The sequence below is a fragment of the Ursus maritimus genome, unplaced genomic scaffold (assembly GCF_017311325.1).
Source record: "Ursus maritimus isolate PB19 unplaced genomic scaffold, ASM1731132v1 scaffold_15, whole genome shotgun sequence".
NCBI lineage: Eukaryota > Metazoa > Chordata > Mammalia > Carnivora > Ursidae > Ursus > Ursus maritimus.
In genome coordinates, this window is record NW_024423897.1 from 62997304 (window position 1) to 63014878 (window position 17575).

At 50.2% G+C, this 17575-nt stretch overlaps 1 protein-coding gene across 3 annotated transcripts in view; it reads left to right on the plus strand.

The window, feature by feature from the left end:
- LOC103679241 (palmitoyltransferase ZDHHC11) overlaps window positions 1-17575 on the plus strand; it is a 43601-nt gene that overhangs the window by 24687 nt on the left and 1339 nt on the right. For all 3 annotated transcript variants that reach the window (XM_040630585.1, XM_040630586.1, XM_040630587.1), the window contains exons 10-13: window positions 1679-1763; window positions 6806-6843; window positions 8742-8835; window positions 14387-14432. In XM_040630585.1, the coding sequence (XP_040486519.1) occupies window positions 1679-1763; window positions 6806-6843; window positions 8742-8835; window positions 14387-14432 (263 nt within the window). The remainder of the gene's footprint in view (window positions 1-1678; window positions 1764-6805; window positions 6844-8741; window positions 8836-14386; window positions 14433-17575) is intronic.

A 17575-nucleotide genomic window follows, 5' to 3' on the forward strand; every position in this document is an offset into this window, starting at 1 on the left:
TGCCAGGGCTGCCAGCACAAAGGGCCACGGAATAGGGGGCTTAACCAGCAGAAGTGTGTGGCCTCACTGTGCCGGAGGCTGGAGCCCGAAATCAAGGTGTCGGCAGGGTTGTAGGGCCTTGTCAGCCTCTCTCCTTGTCTTGTAGATGGTGATTTTCTCCTTGTGTCTCTTCACATTTCCTATTTTGTCCCTTTCTGGTGAGAATAATTGAAAATTAATGCACCAGGATCATACATTTCCATCTTAAATGTTTTTTTTCAGATTGCCACATCAGTGAGTATTCATTATAGAAAATTTGGAACTTCTAAATATTCCCAGTGTACAGATGAAAGTCTTCCCTTCCCTCCGCCCGACGGTGTCCACCGCTGGCATTTTGACTGGCACCCTTCAAGTTTCCCACATGTGGTATTTCCGTGTGCGTCATGCACAGGAGTTTGTTTTATAAAGTCAGAATCCTGTGGTACGCCTTCAGGAACCTGCTTTTAAAACTCCATGTATTGCGAAGTTTGTTCTGTTAAGAGAAAGAAGCACGAATTCACGGTTCCATTTTGAAGGTGTATGCGGCTTCTCATGGTGGGGCCTTCGCATTCACAACCCAGTCTCGCCTCTCTGACGGGAAAGCTGGGCGACTTGACTTGTGGAAAGGGAGCACTGATGTGTCAGGGAGCACGGGTCGGCTGACAGATCCTCTGCATGTGGCAGAAAATAACATGCGGGCAGCCGTTTTCTGTGGCGGGAAGCGTTCCTAGGGTAACTAGGAGTGTGTGCCCCGCAGGGCCAATGGGGCTCGGACGAGCCCGCAGCCTTCAGGTCACACCCGCTTGGCAGACCAGACTCGGCGTCTGGAGACCAGCGCTTGTCTGGCCCTCTGGACGCTCACCCGCTGTGTAAGAAGGTGTTGGTGCTTATGGAGTCAGAGGACATTGATCACAGACTTATTTTAGAGGAAACTCGGAGTCAGGCTTGCCAACACAGCACCGTCTGGGGGTAGCCAGCGGACCGTTCGTTGGCACAACTCCTTTTCAACTGCCTGCCTGTGGGAGTCGCAGTGACCAGATAGGGCGGCATAGAGAGGGGAGCTAGAGGTTTAGGAACCGTGCAGGAGCTCCACCCTGCCGAGCTCGCCGGGTGCCCAGCCTCTAGCCACCCAGCATATGAGCCCACGCAGGGGCTCCACACACCTTCCCCATCTCACGGTCTCCAGTCAGTGACACCGGGGCTTCTGCCTCTTGCGGGACAGCAGTCAGTGTGTGGCCGGGGTTGCGTTCATTTCGGGAGGTGCTGGAGAAGAATGCACCTGAAGACTCATTTGGGATACTGACAGAATGTGTGTCTTCTCACTCTGTCACCTCCAGCCTGCAAGTCAGGGGTGGGCTGGATCTCTTTGCATCACTCTTCCTCATGTCTCTGAGGCCCCTCAGCGGCCCCTCTTGGGTAATTCCACGTCATCCCACTGTGGTGGTTGAGGTCCCTGCTGCTCCCGCAGCCCCTCCCCTCAGGTGCTACTCCCTTGCCCTCACTGGGGCTTCCCAGTGTGCAGCAGACCTGAGGGGCTGCAGAAGAAGGGAAAACCGCAGTAGGGAGCCCGTGTGATGCTGTGGCCTGTGGCTTTCAGCCGCTGTCTGCATCCCCTTTTTGCTGACCTGTGTCTCCCCTTCCTCCTGCCTCAACCTGCCAGAGTGACGTCCAAGGAGCTCCTGCTGCCAGATCTGCACCCGTGTCAGTCATCCGCTACCATATGCCCAGAGAACGCATGGCTAAAGGTAGGTGAGGGGCGGCCACACATGAGCCTCAAATACAGGGGTGAGAGCCAGTGTTGGGTCCCCAAGAACCAAGGGGAGGGCAGTATTTGGAATTACTTGTTCAGCTGGTTGAAAGCATTTATGGTGTTCCCAGGCATGCATCTCAAACAGGGACAATGGTGGGAGGGAAATACAAGGGAAATAAGGTGGATGACACAAATATTCTAAACTGTGGAGCATGTGTGTGAGCAGAGAAACACGATAGAAAAACGGGTGCTACCGGAATGGAAGCATCACATGTGCTCTTGGGTGACGTGTGTGGACATCTGCAGCCAGCACCCCAGCAAGCCCCTGGCAGGACTCTGTCCTGTCCCCCGGGGTCTCAGCAATCCACTCACTGTCACAGCAGAAGGGCTCCCCTGCTCATCTACCAGGTCAATAGGGAGGAGGGCCATACCCAGCCCACTGTGTTCATTATGCAGCCTGGACTCACAGTTCCATGTTGGAGACACTGGAGGCTGGTCTTCAGTGGGGACTGGGTGTGACTGGCCAAGTCACAGCTTTAACCATGGGCAACAAAATGTGGCACCACCCTCCCCACCACTTGCTCCCATCCAGCCTCCTGACACACATGGAGACCAGGGCAGTGCCCCATTCCATTCCATCGGTACCCCAGCCCTGCCATCCCTTCTTGGGTGGTGGGTGCCACACAGCTTTTGAGTGACAGGAAAGACAGTGCTCAAGAAGCAAAGACATGATGACCAGACAGGTATTGACCATGTGTCCCACCTAGTTGTGTCCAGGTGAGAGTACTCAAGTCCCCTTTGGCATCTGGCTCTTGAGCTCACCTCTTGAATGTGTGATAGAGCAGTCTCAGGGCCACCTCATTTCCATCCTGTCTCAGTAATCCAGGTCAGCCGTGACCATCCATTGCCACTCTGCTGGACACTTGTCATCCATCATCACGTTTAATCCCTCAATGGGTTATCTGAGACAGATCATCATTCCCACTGTGATGGCTAAGATTAGAAAAGGCTGGGATCCCCTCATAAGTGTGGGCAGAAATTTGAGACCTCAGTGGCTCAAACCCTCCCCACCTCATGCCCAGGAGGACACATTCTCTTCTGCTTTCAAAATGGTAAATACCAAATAGGCACATATGGCTTTTAATGCAACAGTAGTAATAGCATGGGTTTGGGTCTCTTAAACATTTGTACATTTAATTCTAAATCTTCCAATGTTGAAAAATGCATTCTCACTTAAGAAAGATAGTTATCTTCCAGTGAATTTATGCAAATTAGCAAACCTCAACAAATAAAAGATAGAAAATCTCCAGCCCTGGTGGCTACACTGTTGAATTCTGCTGAACTAAAAAATAATAATAACAGCTTACACAAGCTCTCCCAGAAAACAGAGGAGGGGAAACCCGTTCTGTGAGGCCAGTTTCAACCTGATACCAAAGCCAGACAATGTCATCACAAAAGAATACCATGAAGCAAGAGCCTTCAAGAAAATACAGACAGAAACCATTGACTAAGTATTAGCAAACCAAATCTAGCAACACACAGGATTAAATACCATGGCCATGTGAAGACCAATTGACCTTATACAAAATATTAACAGGACAATAATAATATAATGAAGTTAATTCAGAAAAAGGAGTTGCCAGTAAGAAACTCTCATTCATAATAAAAAATAATACTCTCAACAAATTAGGAATGAATTGAAAAGATCTTCATTCTGACAATGAGCACCTATGAAATACAACATAATTCCTGGTGAAAGACTGAATACTGTCCCTCTTATGACTGGGAACCAGGCAAGGATGTCCACACCCACTACTTTTATTTAACATTGTACTAAGGTTCCAGCCAGTGAAATAAAACAAGAAAAAGGAATAAAGAATAGAAAGTGAAACTGTTAATCGCAGACAACAGGGTTTTAAAACAAAAACAAAACCAAAACAAAGCAAAAAACTAGTAATAAAATAGCTTTGCAAGAAGCAGCTAAAGAGCTCTCTAGTAAGCTCTGGGACATTTCTCTTCAGCGTTATGCAGAGCACATCTGAAATCACTTACAGTCCCCAGCTGGCTTCAGGAGCCTCTGTGTGCCTCCAGCCATCTCCACAGCAAATCGCTTCAGCTGTGGTCAAAGTCAAACTTTCTCAGTTGCCTTGGTTGACCTAGAAATGTTTTAAGTAATTTGCCATTATCTGGAATGGAAACAGTTACTAAAAAAACAATTCTCTTTTGGGGTGCCTAGGTGGTTCAGTCGGTTAAGCATCTGACCCTCAGTTTTGGCTTAGGTCAGGGTTGTCACATTGAGTCCTGTGTCAGGCTCCTCCCCTGGGCACGCGGCCTGATTAAGATTCTCTCTCCCTCTCGCATTGTCCCTCCACTCTGTCTCTCTTTCTCTGTCTCTCTCTCAAAGAATCTCTTTTGACTTTGTGTTATTAAAGAAATAACTTAGCAAGTTCAATCATGTTTCTATATTTGACAAAAATTAAACTGAAGATAATATTAAGTGTTCCATTAATAATAGCATTAAAAATAATAAATCTAACAAAACTGGAGTAAAATCTATACACTGAAAGTTAGAAATCATTGCTGAGAGAAATTGAAGACATTTAAAATAAATGGAAAGATATACAATGTTCATGAATTGGAACAGTCAATATTGTTAAGATAGCATTATTCCCCCAAACTAATATGTAGACTTAGTACAATCCCTATTGAATTCCCAGGAGGCTCTATTTTTTTAAGGAAATCAGCAAGCTGATCATAAAATGTGTATGGAAATTCAGAGGACCTGGAGTAGCCAGAACAATTTAGAAAAGAGAACAAAATTGGAAGAATTATACAACCTGACTTCAAAACTTACTAAAAAGCTACAGGAATCAGGACAGTGTAGTACTAGCATGGACAGACAAATAAGTCAATGGAATAGAATAAAAAGTCTAGAAATAAGCCTTTACATTTATGGTCAATTGATTTTAAACAAAGGTGTCAAGGCAATCCATTAGGGAGAAGTGAAACTTTCAACAGATTGTATTGGAACAATCGGATATCCATCTTGAAATAAAAATAACTTAATACCATACTTCAACTATATAAATAACTCAAAACTGATCATACACCTGAATTGAAGAGGTAACACTTCAACACTTCCAGAAGAAATTATAAATTGTGATTTTGTGTTAGGCAAAAGTTTCTTTGATATGATACCAAAAGCACTACCTACTAAAGAAAAATATGATGTATGTAATTATTGTAAAATGTCAGATTAACACATCATCATCTCACACAGTTGCCTTTTATGTGTGTATGTGTGAGAAGATCTACTCTCAGAAAATTTGATGTACGCTTGCCACAATGTGCATGTACATAAGGTTTATTTTTTAAAAGTCTTCCTATGGGTAAATCTATTAATGAACTTTTGACCCAGGAATTGGGCTCCTGAGAATGAAAACAGACTGCAGGCTTCCTGGATTCATCCAGCTCTGCCTGTAACCTTGGGCAGGGAACCTCATTTGTCTGTGCTGGTTTCCTCATCTAAAGGGGGACAATAAAATTATCTCCCTATCAGGGTTTTGTAAAGATTAAGTGAAGACAACTTAGGAAGCACTCAATTGTCTGATATTATTACCTGAAGGAGTCAGTCATAAATGTGGGCAAAGCTGAGATGTGTACTTTAACATTGTTTACAATAATGAAAAGTCTGAAACAATCAAAAAATCCAAAATCAAGTGAATTATTAAGCAAAATAGGCTGAATATCCAACTTTGAAAGATGAAGGATACGCTATCCACAAACCCCCTAGGAAAACGTTTCGCAGAACTGTCCTCTTAGGGACAAAGGGAGCCCGTGCTCACTGCGTGCTCATGTGAGTGGTGCAGAAGAGACCCAGACCTTGCCAAATGAAGATTCCGGCTATGAAAATTATACAATAACTTTTTAAAAAAAGATTTTATTTACTTACTTGAGAGAGAGCTCAAGCAGGGGAAGGTGGGAGGAAAGGCGGACTCCCCGCTGAGCAGGGAACCCGATCCTAGGATTCCGAGGTCATGACCTGAGCTGAAGGCAGATGCTTCACTGACTGAGCCGCCCAGGAGCCCCTATAATAACATCTTTTAAATGCTTATGATACAATAATGGGGGAAAGCAGTATAAAATTACATTTATGGCAAATTTGCAACTGTATAAAACAAAAATCCTATAAATGGGGAAATAAAGATTGATGGGAAATGCTGAGAAATGCATTAGGATGATGGAACTCTGGATAAGTTTTAGTTTTCTTTTCTCTGTTTTCCTAAGTGTTAAGTATATTCACATTATTCTTAGAGTAAAAAATGTATGTAATAATATTTAAAATTATTTTAAAATTTAAAAAGAAGGAAAAGAAAAAACGGTGCATTGGACTTCATCAGAATTTAGGGTTAGATTTGAACAAACTTACGTGGAACAACGCTCAGCATCTTTCAAGATGAGGGAAAGCGAGTTACAGCCACAGGAAGAGGCCCCGCCACCCACAAGAATGGCGGCGGCACGAAGGATGTGCCATGAGCCGGTCAGTGCTGATCAACAGAGTCGTGTCCGTCGCCACGGGCACAGACCGTGGCTAAAGCGACAAATCCGGGGTCTCCCAATCTGGAGGCTGGAGGCCTGAGATCCGGGTGTTGTCAAGGTTGGATTCTTCTGAGGCCTCTCTCCTCAGTCCTGCTCGTCCTCGTGCGGCCCCTCCTCTGTGCACCTCCGTTCCCGCCACCCCGCACACAGACCCGTCGCCGAGGTCAGGGCTGCCTGGTGACCTCACTTAACATGCACCCTCCGTATGGGCCCCATCACCACTGCAGGCACACTCGGGCTGCCTGGGGTCGGGGCGCCAGCTGCAAAGCAGGAGGGCACAGAGGGAGGTGGGGGCACAGTGGGGAGGGAGGCGCTCTCCTGCACAGACCCCTTCCCGGGCCAAAATGAGCTAATCATGGACTTGGATTTTAAGAATAAGCTCCACGCCGACCACTCCTTCGTTTCTCATGCTATGAACTATCGTTTACACCCTTGCAGGATACAGACAGCAGGCCGACTTCGTCTTCTGCACTTGGGTAAGTGTGTGGGCGTCCTGGATTGTCTCCTCTGTCTGGAAAATAGCCATGTACTCGTCCTACCCGCCACTCCCAAGGGAAAGTCTTTGATGGAATATCTCACCACGCTGGGGTGATGGGTTGGAAGACAGAGCTGTGCCCCTGACAGCATGGCCGTGGATGGCCTCTCCAGCGGCTCCCCATGCTGGCTTTGCTTGGAAAGTTAGAATGATGCTTCTCTGCGTCCTTCCCCAGCGATGGGAGCTAGCTGCAAGATGAGTGGTGCTCCTTTATTCTCCCGCGAGCGTGCGCTGCGATCAGAGGGCGAAGGCCCTTGTCTTGTGAACAACAGTGTTGGGCCGAGTCAGGGCTTGTCCTTTTGCCCCTTCGTCGTCATGGGGCTGCAAAGTCGGTGCCCACACCGTGCCCGCTCTGCCCACAGCCACGCACACGGGGCCCCAGAAGCACACGGTCTTTCCACCCTCCGTGCTGTGGGGGCAGAAATCTCCCCAGGCAGCTCGTGGCCCAGCTTCCCGCACATGTTCTAAAGCGTAAGATCAGCTGCAGGGGATCGTTCTGACTTCTGTCCCCATGACAAACCAGCACAGCCAGGACAGGCCTCCTTCTCCTGCACTACTGAGTAACGGGAGGCTCACGGCACAAGCGTCAGCAAGGTCTGGGTCTCTTCTGCACTACTCACATGAGCACGCAGTGAGCACGGGCTCCCTTTGTCCCTAAGAGGACAGTTCTGCAAAACATTTTCCTAGGGGGTTTGTAGATATTGTATCCTTCATCCAGTGCCATTTAATGCAATTTAAAATAAAATTAAAAAGCACAGACATTTACTTGACTCTCACCCACTAAACGGGCACATACACTTCTCCCTGGGAGAGGCTGCTCTGGCCCCCCAGGAAAGGACCCCACCCCTCCCCTGCACTGCCCTCTGCTCTCTGTACCCTCTGGCTGCCACGGCCCTGGCCCAGGCTCTTGGGGGGTCTTTGCTGTGACCACGAAAGTTATTGTGCTGACGGTGGACTCAGATGGCCATGCAGAGGCTGCGGGCAGGGACGAGGACAGGATACTGGAGGGGATGTGAGGGAGGCCGTTCTCTTGCTCGGAAGAGAGACTCACACGTGGTGCTTGTGTGAACTGGTCCAGGTTCCCCTGGGGGCCCCTGAGACCTCCTGACTGGTAAGGGCACACGGCGTCACCCCGCACCGAGCTGGCTTCCGTCGTTGCAACCCAGCAGCCCTGGGTCATGAGGCAACTAAAGCACTATTAGTCCTTTTTTGTTGCAGAAAATGTTTCTGTGGTAGCCTAACAGTTGGGATCCAGGTGACCAATCTGCACTTTAGACACCCCCTACCCCTGCTCCTTGGGCCTCACCTGCAGTAGCAGGGGGTCTGGGGCCTAGAGGTCAGGCCAGCGGAGAGCACTCCCGCCCAGGGCCTCGGTGGGGCGCTAATCACGGCCACGTGTTAGTGGGAAACTTGGTTGAACTTCACGCAGCCTCTCGTCCTGACGGTCAGCCGGACTCACCAGTCTGTTTATGCGTCGGTGATGTTCGGTTCGCGGACTGTGTAGAAATCAGCAGACAGAATGAGTCTGTGAATAAGGAGGAGCTACCCCACTGATGAAGCTACTTCTGTCTGGTTTTAAAGGCGTTTCACGCAGCGGAAATCCGTTGTTTAATTTTCTGCTGCTGGTGGAAGCGCAGGGTCCTTCCCAGGGGAGCCTCCCACCTGCCTCTTCTGCAGGACTCCCCTGGGCACACAGGCAGCCTCCCCGGCACTGCCTGTTCCCAAGACTGCAGACAGGAGGGGACCCCGGCAGGGAGACGTCCTGCAGGGCCCCTGTGTGCTCACCCACAAAGTGGGGGCCTCCTTGGTAACGTGTTTCTCCGTCCCATCCGACCCTAGCAGACCCAGGCGGAAGGCGTTCCAGTCTCTGCCCAGGTCCTCAAGCCTGATCTCCACCACTACCGCCGGCCCAGAGAGCGCCCTGTCGCTGAAGGTGAGCCCGGGGTTGCTGATGAGCGAGCTCAGACCCAGGGGTGAGAGCCCGCTGCAGGGCCTGCGCCCCCCCCCAAAGCTGGGGTCGGCGTTGAATTCTGATGCTTGTTGCCCTCGCGCTCCGTGCTTCCTGGGCACCGGGATGCTGCTCCAAGGGCGGTAAACGTGCGTGCGGAGTGGGAGGAAATGCACGGGGCAGATCACGCTCCTGACAGGCCCGTGCATGTGGGGTAGAGGCAGTTGGAGTCCCCACACGGGTGTCCCCAAGCCAAGCCTCGAGGGCGCGCTCCGCTGGCATGCCGGTGTCGCCGTGCGATAGAGGACATAGGGCAAGATGCTTGCTGCAGTAGACGCCCAGTGGTAGTGTTCCGGGGTGTTCTCTGTGTAAGCCTTTCAACTTTCTGTGTGTTTGGAATTGTTCATAGTCTATGCTGGGGAATAATTCTGTAGGAAGCAGATGGGGAATGAAGATGGGCTGTGTGTAACTTATGGTCAACAGAGCATGTGAGCCACACGTGGGCTGGAGTGAGGAAGCCTGCAGATGAAGGGTAGGTGTGGGCAGCCTGCGTGGCCAGGCCACAGGTCAGGCAGGCGCTGCACGGTGCTGGCTGTACCAGCAGGTGAGTACAAACCCTGGCAGTTCAGAGCAGCTGGGAACACAGGTTCTCGTGTGCTCCCTTCCAGAGTGACTCACAGGACTGCCCACCACTCCCAGCCAGTGGGGCCTGAGGCTCAGGACAAAGCTCGTGAACCCTTGGCTTTGAGCTCGGAAAGCCCCCCCCCCCAACCAAGGATGCAGACCCCGGCCCTCAGATGGCCATACATGGTCACTGAGTCCACACCCCCAGACCAGCCTGGGGCCTTCTCCCCGCTGCAGGCTTGGTCCAGAACCCACATCTGATCCTGATATCCTGTGCGCCCTGCTTCACGCCAGGCCCACCTCTCTGTGGGCGACCCCAATGCCTGTAGCTCTCAGCAGAGTGGTTAGAAAGGAATGGGCCCCATAAGGTACGCTTGAACTTTGGGTCCATTTGGGTATGGAGACATTACTGGTTCCACACCCCAGAGTAAGTTTCTTAAATCCCCCTGAGTCTCTGGGTCTCTACAAGGAGGTTAGGGCGTATGGCTCACTTCCCAGAGCGTGATGTCGGACGACTTGGTGAGGGGTTGTGAGCACTGCTGCCCGGCGTCCAGCTCGGACTGTGGTCAGTAAATGCTAGCCCTGCCTCCCCGCCCCCACACCTTGTTTTAGACCTTGGTGCACATTAACCATGACCCTTGTCTGGGGCACAGACTCATTACCGATCTATGTGTGACCTGCTTTCTAAGTTTATTCCGTATTTTCTTTATTTCTGGTGTCAGATGAAGCACCAACCACCCAAGAAAAGGCAGTGTCCTGATGCGGTCTGCATCTGCGTATGCGGCCCCGGCCACTCTCTTTTTTCTTGTGTTTTCCTTTTACTTCCCATGTTTCTGATCATACCTATTCCTAAAAAATACATACATGCAATTCACTGGATACTCTTTATTTCACAGAAAGACACAGTGTGTATGTGATGTTTGGAATTTGGGGGAATCACCTTTTCACTTAGTACTTAATGGTCAAGATGATTGTTCCCTGTCTCGTGCTGCTGAGTCCATTTGCGTTCCTTCTGTGACTCTGTCTTCCTGCCCCACATTCACTCGTCCCCTCTGCTGTGGGCATGCACGATGGATGCCCCTGCATGGGTCTCTGTAATCAGCAGCCACTCTTCAAGATAAGGCCAGACTCTTTTCTAAAGGGGGTACTCAGTCTGCACTCCCACAGAAGCGTATATGAAACCCCGTGGGTCCATATCCTCCCCAACACCTGGGGCCACAAACCCAGTGGTGCGGGCTGGCAGCTTCCTGTCCCTCCCAACCTTTCTCCCATGACTGATGCTGCTGAACGCGCATTAGCTTTGTAAGTTTCCTCCTATGCGAAGTGCTTGCTCTTGTCCTTGGCCCATTTTCCTGTTGGGCTCTCTCTGCTTTTCTTACAGATTTATTTGAATTCTTTATGTATTCTTGACACAAACCCCTTGTTAGTTGGGTGAATTACAGAGCAACTTGACTCCATGCTTAGTTTAACCTGACGTTTGATGAGCCAGCACCATAGCTTTTAATCTGCTCACACTTACACATATTCTATGATAACTCTTTTTGTCTTGATTAATCTTTAACCCAAGCATCTAAAAGAGAGTCATCTATACTTTCCACTACAAGGTTTCAACATTGAATTTTGAGAGTTGCGTTCTGTATGGTTCACTGGCATGTTGGTGTGAGGTAGGGATCCAGCTTCGTCCCTTCCATGTGGGTTTCTGTTGTTCCAGCTGTAGTCACTAAACATCAAATGGACCCTCTTTTCCCCACTGATCTGTTTTCTGTATACCTCATATATTTTTTATTCCACAATGCTTTCACTACTGCCTTTTTTGTATTTAGTTGAATTTGCATACTGTGCCATTTTTATTCCCTTCTTTCCTTCTTATATTTTTTAGTTATCTTCTTACTGGTTACCTTGGGGATTACAATTAACATCTTAATTTATAACAGTCTAGGTTGAATAATACCAACTTGATTTCAGTACCATACAAATACTCCAATCCTATACATCTCCATCCCTCTTCTTTTATATTGTTAAGGTCACAGATTACATCTTTATACATTGTGTGCCTATTAGGAAAGATTTATAATTATTGTCTTATGAATATGTCTTTTAAATCACATAGAGAAGAAGAGGACATACACACCCAAAGTACAACAGTCCTAGCTTATATATTAACCTGTGTGGTTATCTTTATCAGTTCTTTATTTCTTCTACTGCGTAAAGCCTCCATTTTAGCCCCAAAAGCCCCCTTTAATATTTCTTATAGAGAAGGTCTGTTGGTCATGAATTCTCTCAGCTTTTGTTTATCTAAGAATGTCTTAATTTCTCCTTTATCCTCCAAAACCAGTTTTGTTGTATTTAGAATTCTTGGTTGGCAGATTTTATTTTCTTTACAGGACTTTAAATGTGCCCTCTGGCTTCCGTGATTTCTGATGAGAAATCAGCCGTTGATCATCCTGAGGCTCCTTGTACAAGATTAACCACTTCTCTCTTGCTGCTTTCAGAATCATCTCTTTGGGTTCTGAAAATCTGGCAGAGCTGTGCCTCCTGGTGTGAACCCTTCTGAGCTGATCTTGCTTGGAGTTAGTTGAGCATGTTGGATGCGTAGATCCATACCTTCCCTCACAGTTGGGAAGCATCAGCCAGTATTTCTTCAGATAGTTTGTCTCTCTGCCCCCTCTCTTCTCCTTCTGGGCTTCAGGTCCACCAGGTGCTGTTCATGTTCCTTCATTCCATTTTCTCCCTGGTCCCCAGACTGGATAATTTCAGGTGTCTTCAAGTTCACTGATCCTTTCTTCTTCTGTTCAAATGTGATGAACTTCACTAGTGAATTTTAAATTTCACACTTTTCAGTGGCAGAATTTCTGTTTGGTTCCTTTTTGTAATTCCTATCTCTCTATTGATACTCTTTTTTGTTCACTCAGTATTTTCCCGATTTCCTTTAGTTCTTTGCCTTTGCTCATTGAGCATATTTAAGACAGCTGATTTAATGTTCTTGACTACTAACTTAAATGTCTGGGCTTTTTCCGGGAAATTCTGTCAGTCCTTTGAATGGGCCATGTTTTCCTATTTCTTTGTATGTTTTATAATTTTTGTTGAGAACCGGATATTCTGAGTATTATAATGTGGTAAGTGTAGCTATCTGCTCAGGGATTGTACATTTTTGAACTATCAGATTGTGACTCTTCCAAACTACTTTTGCAAAGTATGTATTTCTTATTGTGAAGTTTCTCTGGTTATCTGTGTGGTCAGCCAGTGATTTCCTTAAATGTCTGGCTGCAAATGGGGGGGAAATGTTCCAATAGATGCCCCCGAGGGCATCTAATGCTGCCAAGGTGGCCAGGACAAGAGAGCACCTGTGCCGGCCCCTCAGGGCATGACCAGACCAACAAAAGGCACAATGCCCAAGTTCTGGAGTACAGAGTTCCTGGTGCCTGCCCAGGCATTAGCTGCTCCAGGAACAAGGGCTGTTCTCCAGCAGCCACAGCAGGACTGAGAGTGGGTGGTCACTGGCTTGCACACACCGCTCACTCAGGAGGGACAGGTAGTGTCCCTTCCCTGGTGCTACACATTGTCACGGTGTCTGGTCCAGTTCCAGAGTCTGGAACAGTTGACCCTGGTGGCTCTCATCAGCATAGTGGCTCTTTCTGAGGAGGACTGATCTCTCCTGCTTCCTGCTCCAGCACTTTGTCCTCAGGTGAAGGATGCTGATGCACGCACAGACGTGGTTGTCACCACCCTCCCCACACACCCCTATCCCATAGCCCTCCACTCTTCCACTGCCAAGCTCTGTGTTGTTTTTGCTTTCATTCTAAACCAGTTGTGTGCTTCCCTATATTTTCAGTAATACCTTGACCACCTTTGCTTCCTGAGCCCCATCCCCTCCTCTACCAGGATTGCTGGCCGCTCCATGGCCATCTTTGGTGGATGCCCTGCTGTCACCCGTGGGCTGGGAAGTTTGATGGCAGCAGTCATCCACCTGGCTGCTCAGCCTGTGGCACCCCCAGTTACCCATCAGAGCCCCACCTCCAGCTCAGCACCCATGACTGCCTCTATGATGGATCCCCTGGGGGCCTCTCCGTCTTGACAGTGTGCTCCTCAAACCTTGGCTTCCTGCAGTCTGTTCCCATTCGCCTCGTCTTCTCCAGGGGATGGTCATTCCTCATCAACAAGGGCTTCCCTTTTGTTTCCTATAAAGTTCTATCTTATTCACGCATCAGTTTGTATCTTGACTGTAATTCTCAAGGGCTGGCTCGGGGAGGAAGACCGCAGCACACTCCAGATTTAGAAGTTTCCCAGAAACACTTGTACTTGGAGGTTTTTCAAAACTTTTAAGGGAAAATTGGGTACAGCCACAGTGCCTGGTCCCTGCTGCACGCAGCCCTGAAAGGTAGAATGAGCACTGTCCCTGGCCCTTTGGCAAGCACTGTGCTCCCCCCCTCCTACCTGCTAGCCCACGTGAATGGGATGACGAGTCACCTGTTGGCTGGCCTGACAAGGAATAAGCCTCCTACTTTCAGGAGGTGGTGTGAAGACACTCGGGGTTCCTGGGTAGCCAGAACTTACCACCAGCAAGCAGAGTTGTGTGGGGAAGGTGCCAGGGAAGGGGTGGCCTCTGCTGTGTCCTTGTTGCCCCTTTCTAATGCTGGGGGTCCAAATGGGCCCCCTCAGCCTCTGTGAGACCCTCGCACTCATTCAGCAAAGCACCACTTGTCTCCATTGTGACGTGTGTGCAGACGGAGAAGCCACATCCCCCCAGCGCACTCCTGTCAGCAGCCCCACATGGAAGCGAGTGCTCTGAACTCAGGCAGCGAGGTGATTGCCCGTGTCCCGGAGCTCGTCGGGGCAGAGCCGGGTTCGTTTGCCCCCTTTGGCAGTGCAACAAATGCTACACCCATACCCCCTGTTACTCCTCTCTCTGCAGGGTTCAAAGGACCAACGAGAAACAAGGCAGCCTGTGAGAGGAGAAGGTAAGATATCTCACAGTTTGGGTGTTGAGCTCTACCCAAATTTGATTCTCGAGAGTTAACTATTTTCTCCAGAAAAAAAAAAAAAAAAGAGGGAGAAATCACCAATGGAGGGTCAAGGGCTGGGACAGTGTGTTCTCAGGGACACGGAGGACAAGCCTGAGCTCATGGAGAGCATCTGCAGCCAGCCCGGCATCCCCACGCTCGCCCGCCACCTGCTGTGTGTGCCACAGGGCAGCCAGTCCAAGAGGTGGGGCCAGACACCTGCAGATGCCTCGGCTGGCAAAGCGTCAGCAAGTAGCTGGGAGCTGGCCCGGCCATCCTTCTGTGTGGCCACCTGTCTGAGCCGCGGACCCCGAGGAGCAGAGGTGGCCAGCTTGGTAACTGGTGTGCAGAGCAAGGGCCACGGAGAGTCCGATTAACGACCGGAGCAGAAGGCTCCGAAAGCTCGGCCTCGGCCACCCGTGTGCTGTCTGCCCAGTGATGTCGTCTTTCGCACATGTGATCCTTGCAGGCTGCTTCTGACACGGTGTCACCTCATCTACAAAAACGTTCACCATGACAATGCCTCCCTTCCGAGCACACAGTGCTCGAATACGTTCGCCTTTTCAGCACGCCCATGACGAGGAATCAGCGGCTCTTATTTCTAGAGAAGGAGGTAGAGGCTGAGAGGCTGAGTTTGGTTTCTATAGGATTCCAGAGAGGACTCAAGTTGGATTTTAAGAATCATAAACTACAAATGAGTGTTGTAAGTGATGGGGCCTGAGCCTCAGGTCTGGTCACGTGGCAGGCTGGCTCCCAGGTGGGCTGACACCACGGGGGGGGGGGGGTGTGCATGCCACACATGCACGTGGGTGCTCGTGGATGGCTGAGAAGCTGGGGATCCTCGGGCCAGGGACAGAGGCCAAGAGAAACCCAAAGAAAACCCCATAGGCACCGTTAACCCTGGTGAACTCAATTTTCACAGCTTTCCAGGAGGGAGAGAGATGACCAATCTCAGAGCACAGCCAGAATGGGGACCCCAAATGTCTACACCCACATTGTGGAGGCGAACCAGAAGGAACCCCGTTCTCCACCCTGTGGGACACAAGAATAATCAGCCATCTCAAACGGTGGGGTGAAAGGAGCCGAGAAAGTCTCTGCCACCAGCTTGGAAGAACAGACCATCCCCAAACTCCTCAGGCTGAAGGTTAACTTGGCGCGATTCTGGACCCGTCATCACAGGTGCCGGGAGGAGCGAGGAAGAAATGAGCCGTTCTCATCCCACACGGCTGTGCCCTCAGGAAAACCAAGGCCGCCGCAGAGACAGGCGCACAAAGGCATCTGGCTCGCGGGCCAAATGCAAAGTAACTGTGCTTATTGTCTCAGGAAACAAAAGGCAAAGTGAAAAACATCTGAAGAGAACAGAAAACTGTTGTTTAATTTACGAGCGTATCTGAAAAAGAACCAAATAAAACTCAGGGCTGCAGAAAACATCACTGAGGCTCGACGGCTCACGGGTGGGTTTAGCAGCACGTCATCAGTCAGCTGGAACCTGTGAGCTTGAAACCAGAGCTGGGAGTCACCTGGCACGCGAAGGCCGGTGCAGAACGTGGAGGACCGTGAGCAAGGCGGGGCTGGGGTCTGCGGTGTGATTGGGGTCTTGGGGAGAGTGGGGAGGTGTTTACGGAGGTGAGGCTGAGAACCCCACAGGTTCTCGGAGTCTGATGAGTCCAAGAATGGCAAATAGGATTCTAGAAATGTCGTGAGCCAACCAACAAACACCAGAGACAGAGAAAATGCGTGTTTTTAAATAATCCGGTGATACAAGACAGAGCCCCTTCCAGGGAACATGGGTTAACCTCACTCGTCCCAGGGGAAGCCTCCGGGACGGTGGGGCCGCAGCCCGGCGCCCTCCCGGCTCCTGCACATCTTAGCACGAAGGTGAAGTGGGCGTTTCTACATCAGTAAGGAGCGCTGGGGATGAAAAATAGACCATCTTCCACAGCATTTTAAAGATGAGGTCTAGGAGTAAATCGAGCGAAAGACAGGCAAGACTTGCAGAGAAAAGGATAAAACTTGAGAGAACATTCTGAGGAGCCCTACCGAGTGCAGACACAAGCCCTGCTCACGGACCGGGCACCACGGTGTCTCGACGCCAGGCTCCCGGATAGGCCAGCGCGGGACGCCAGCTGGAGACACTGCTCCTGAAATGAGTGTGGGATTGCCAAGGGTCCGGAACAGCCAAGAGCCCGGAGAAGCAGGGCAGTTCAGGACGGCTCGTCGTGCGGCTCCCGTCAAGCTGTTACCTGAAGACAGCGTGGCACCTGTGCAGAGATCACCGTAGAGCCAGCGTGGCAGCTCCGATGCCGTGAGCACGTCGTGGCACACGCACCCTGCTTCTGGCAGAGGCTGACTGAGGAGCCGGACTGGGGGGGTTGTGATAAATGCTGCTGGCAAGGCTGGTGCCACGTGGGGAAACTCTAATGAAATTAGACCCCTACCTCATACTGTTTACACGAATTAGTCTCACGTGGACTAAAGACGTGTGAAGGGACAGCTGTAAAAACTGGAGGATAATATGGGGAATATCTTTACGTCCTCCTGGTGTCTGAGGATTTGTTACGTAAGATTTTCTGGAAGGCACTAACCATATAGGCGGGTGGACAGAAAGGAGCCCGCACGAGATGAAGGACTTGGGACACAGTAAGGGTGCCACCAAAAGGGGAAGCGTCACACCGAGAACTGGAAGCGTTTGTAAGTTACGTCTATAACTGACAAAGGGCGAGTATGCAGAGTATATAAAGAACTATGACCCCATAGGGAAAAAATGACCAACGACGAACGGGCACGTCACAGAAGAGGGGACCCAGAAGCCGGCAAACAGGAAAAGTGCTCGACCATCGCGGTCACCTGGGAAAGGTCACTGAAAACCGCGTGTGGTGGTGGCATGGTGTCCCACCACCGGAGCAGGAGTGGTCTTACACGGACTGGCCAGGGTGGGCCCGGGACGTGCACACGGCGGGTGGGCTGGCCCAGCACCGGGCCCTGCAGACTGCAGCCACGCGGCCCCCCCCCCAGCCCTTTCCAGGTACAGGTCGGGAAAAACGCCTGCCCGCGGCCCCGGGAGTCGAGAGCATTGCTTGTGGGCGCCGCCGAGATGCCGA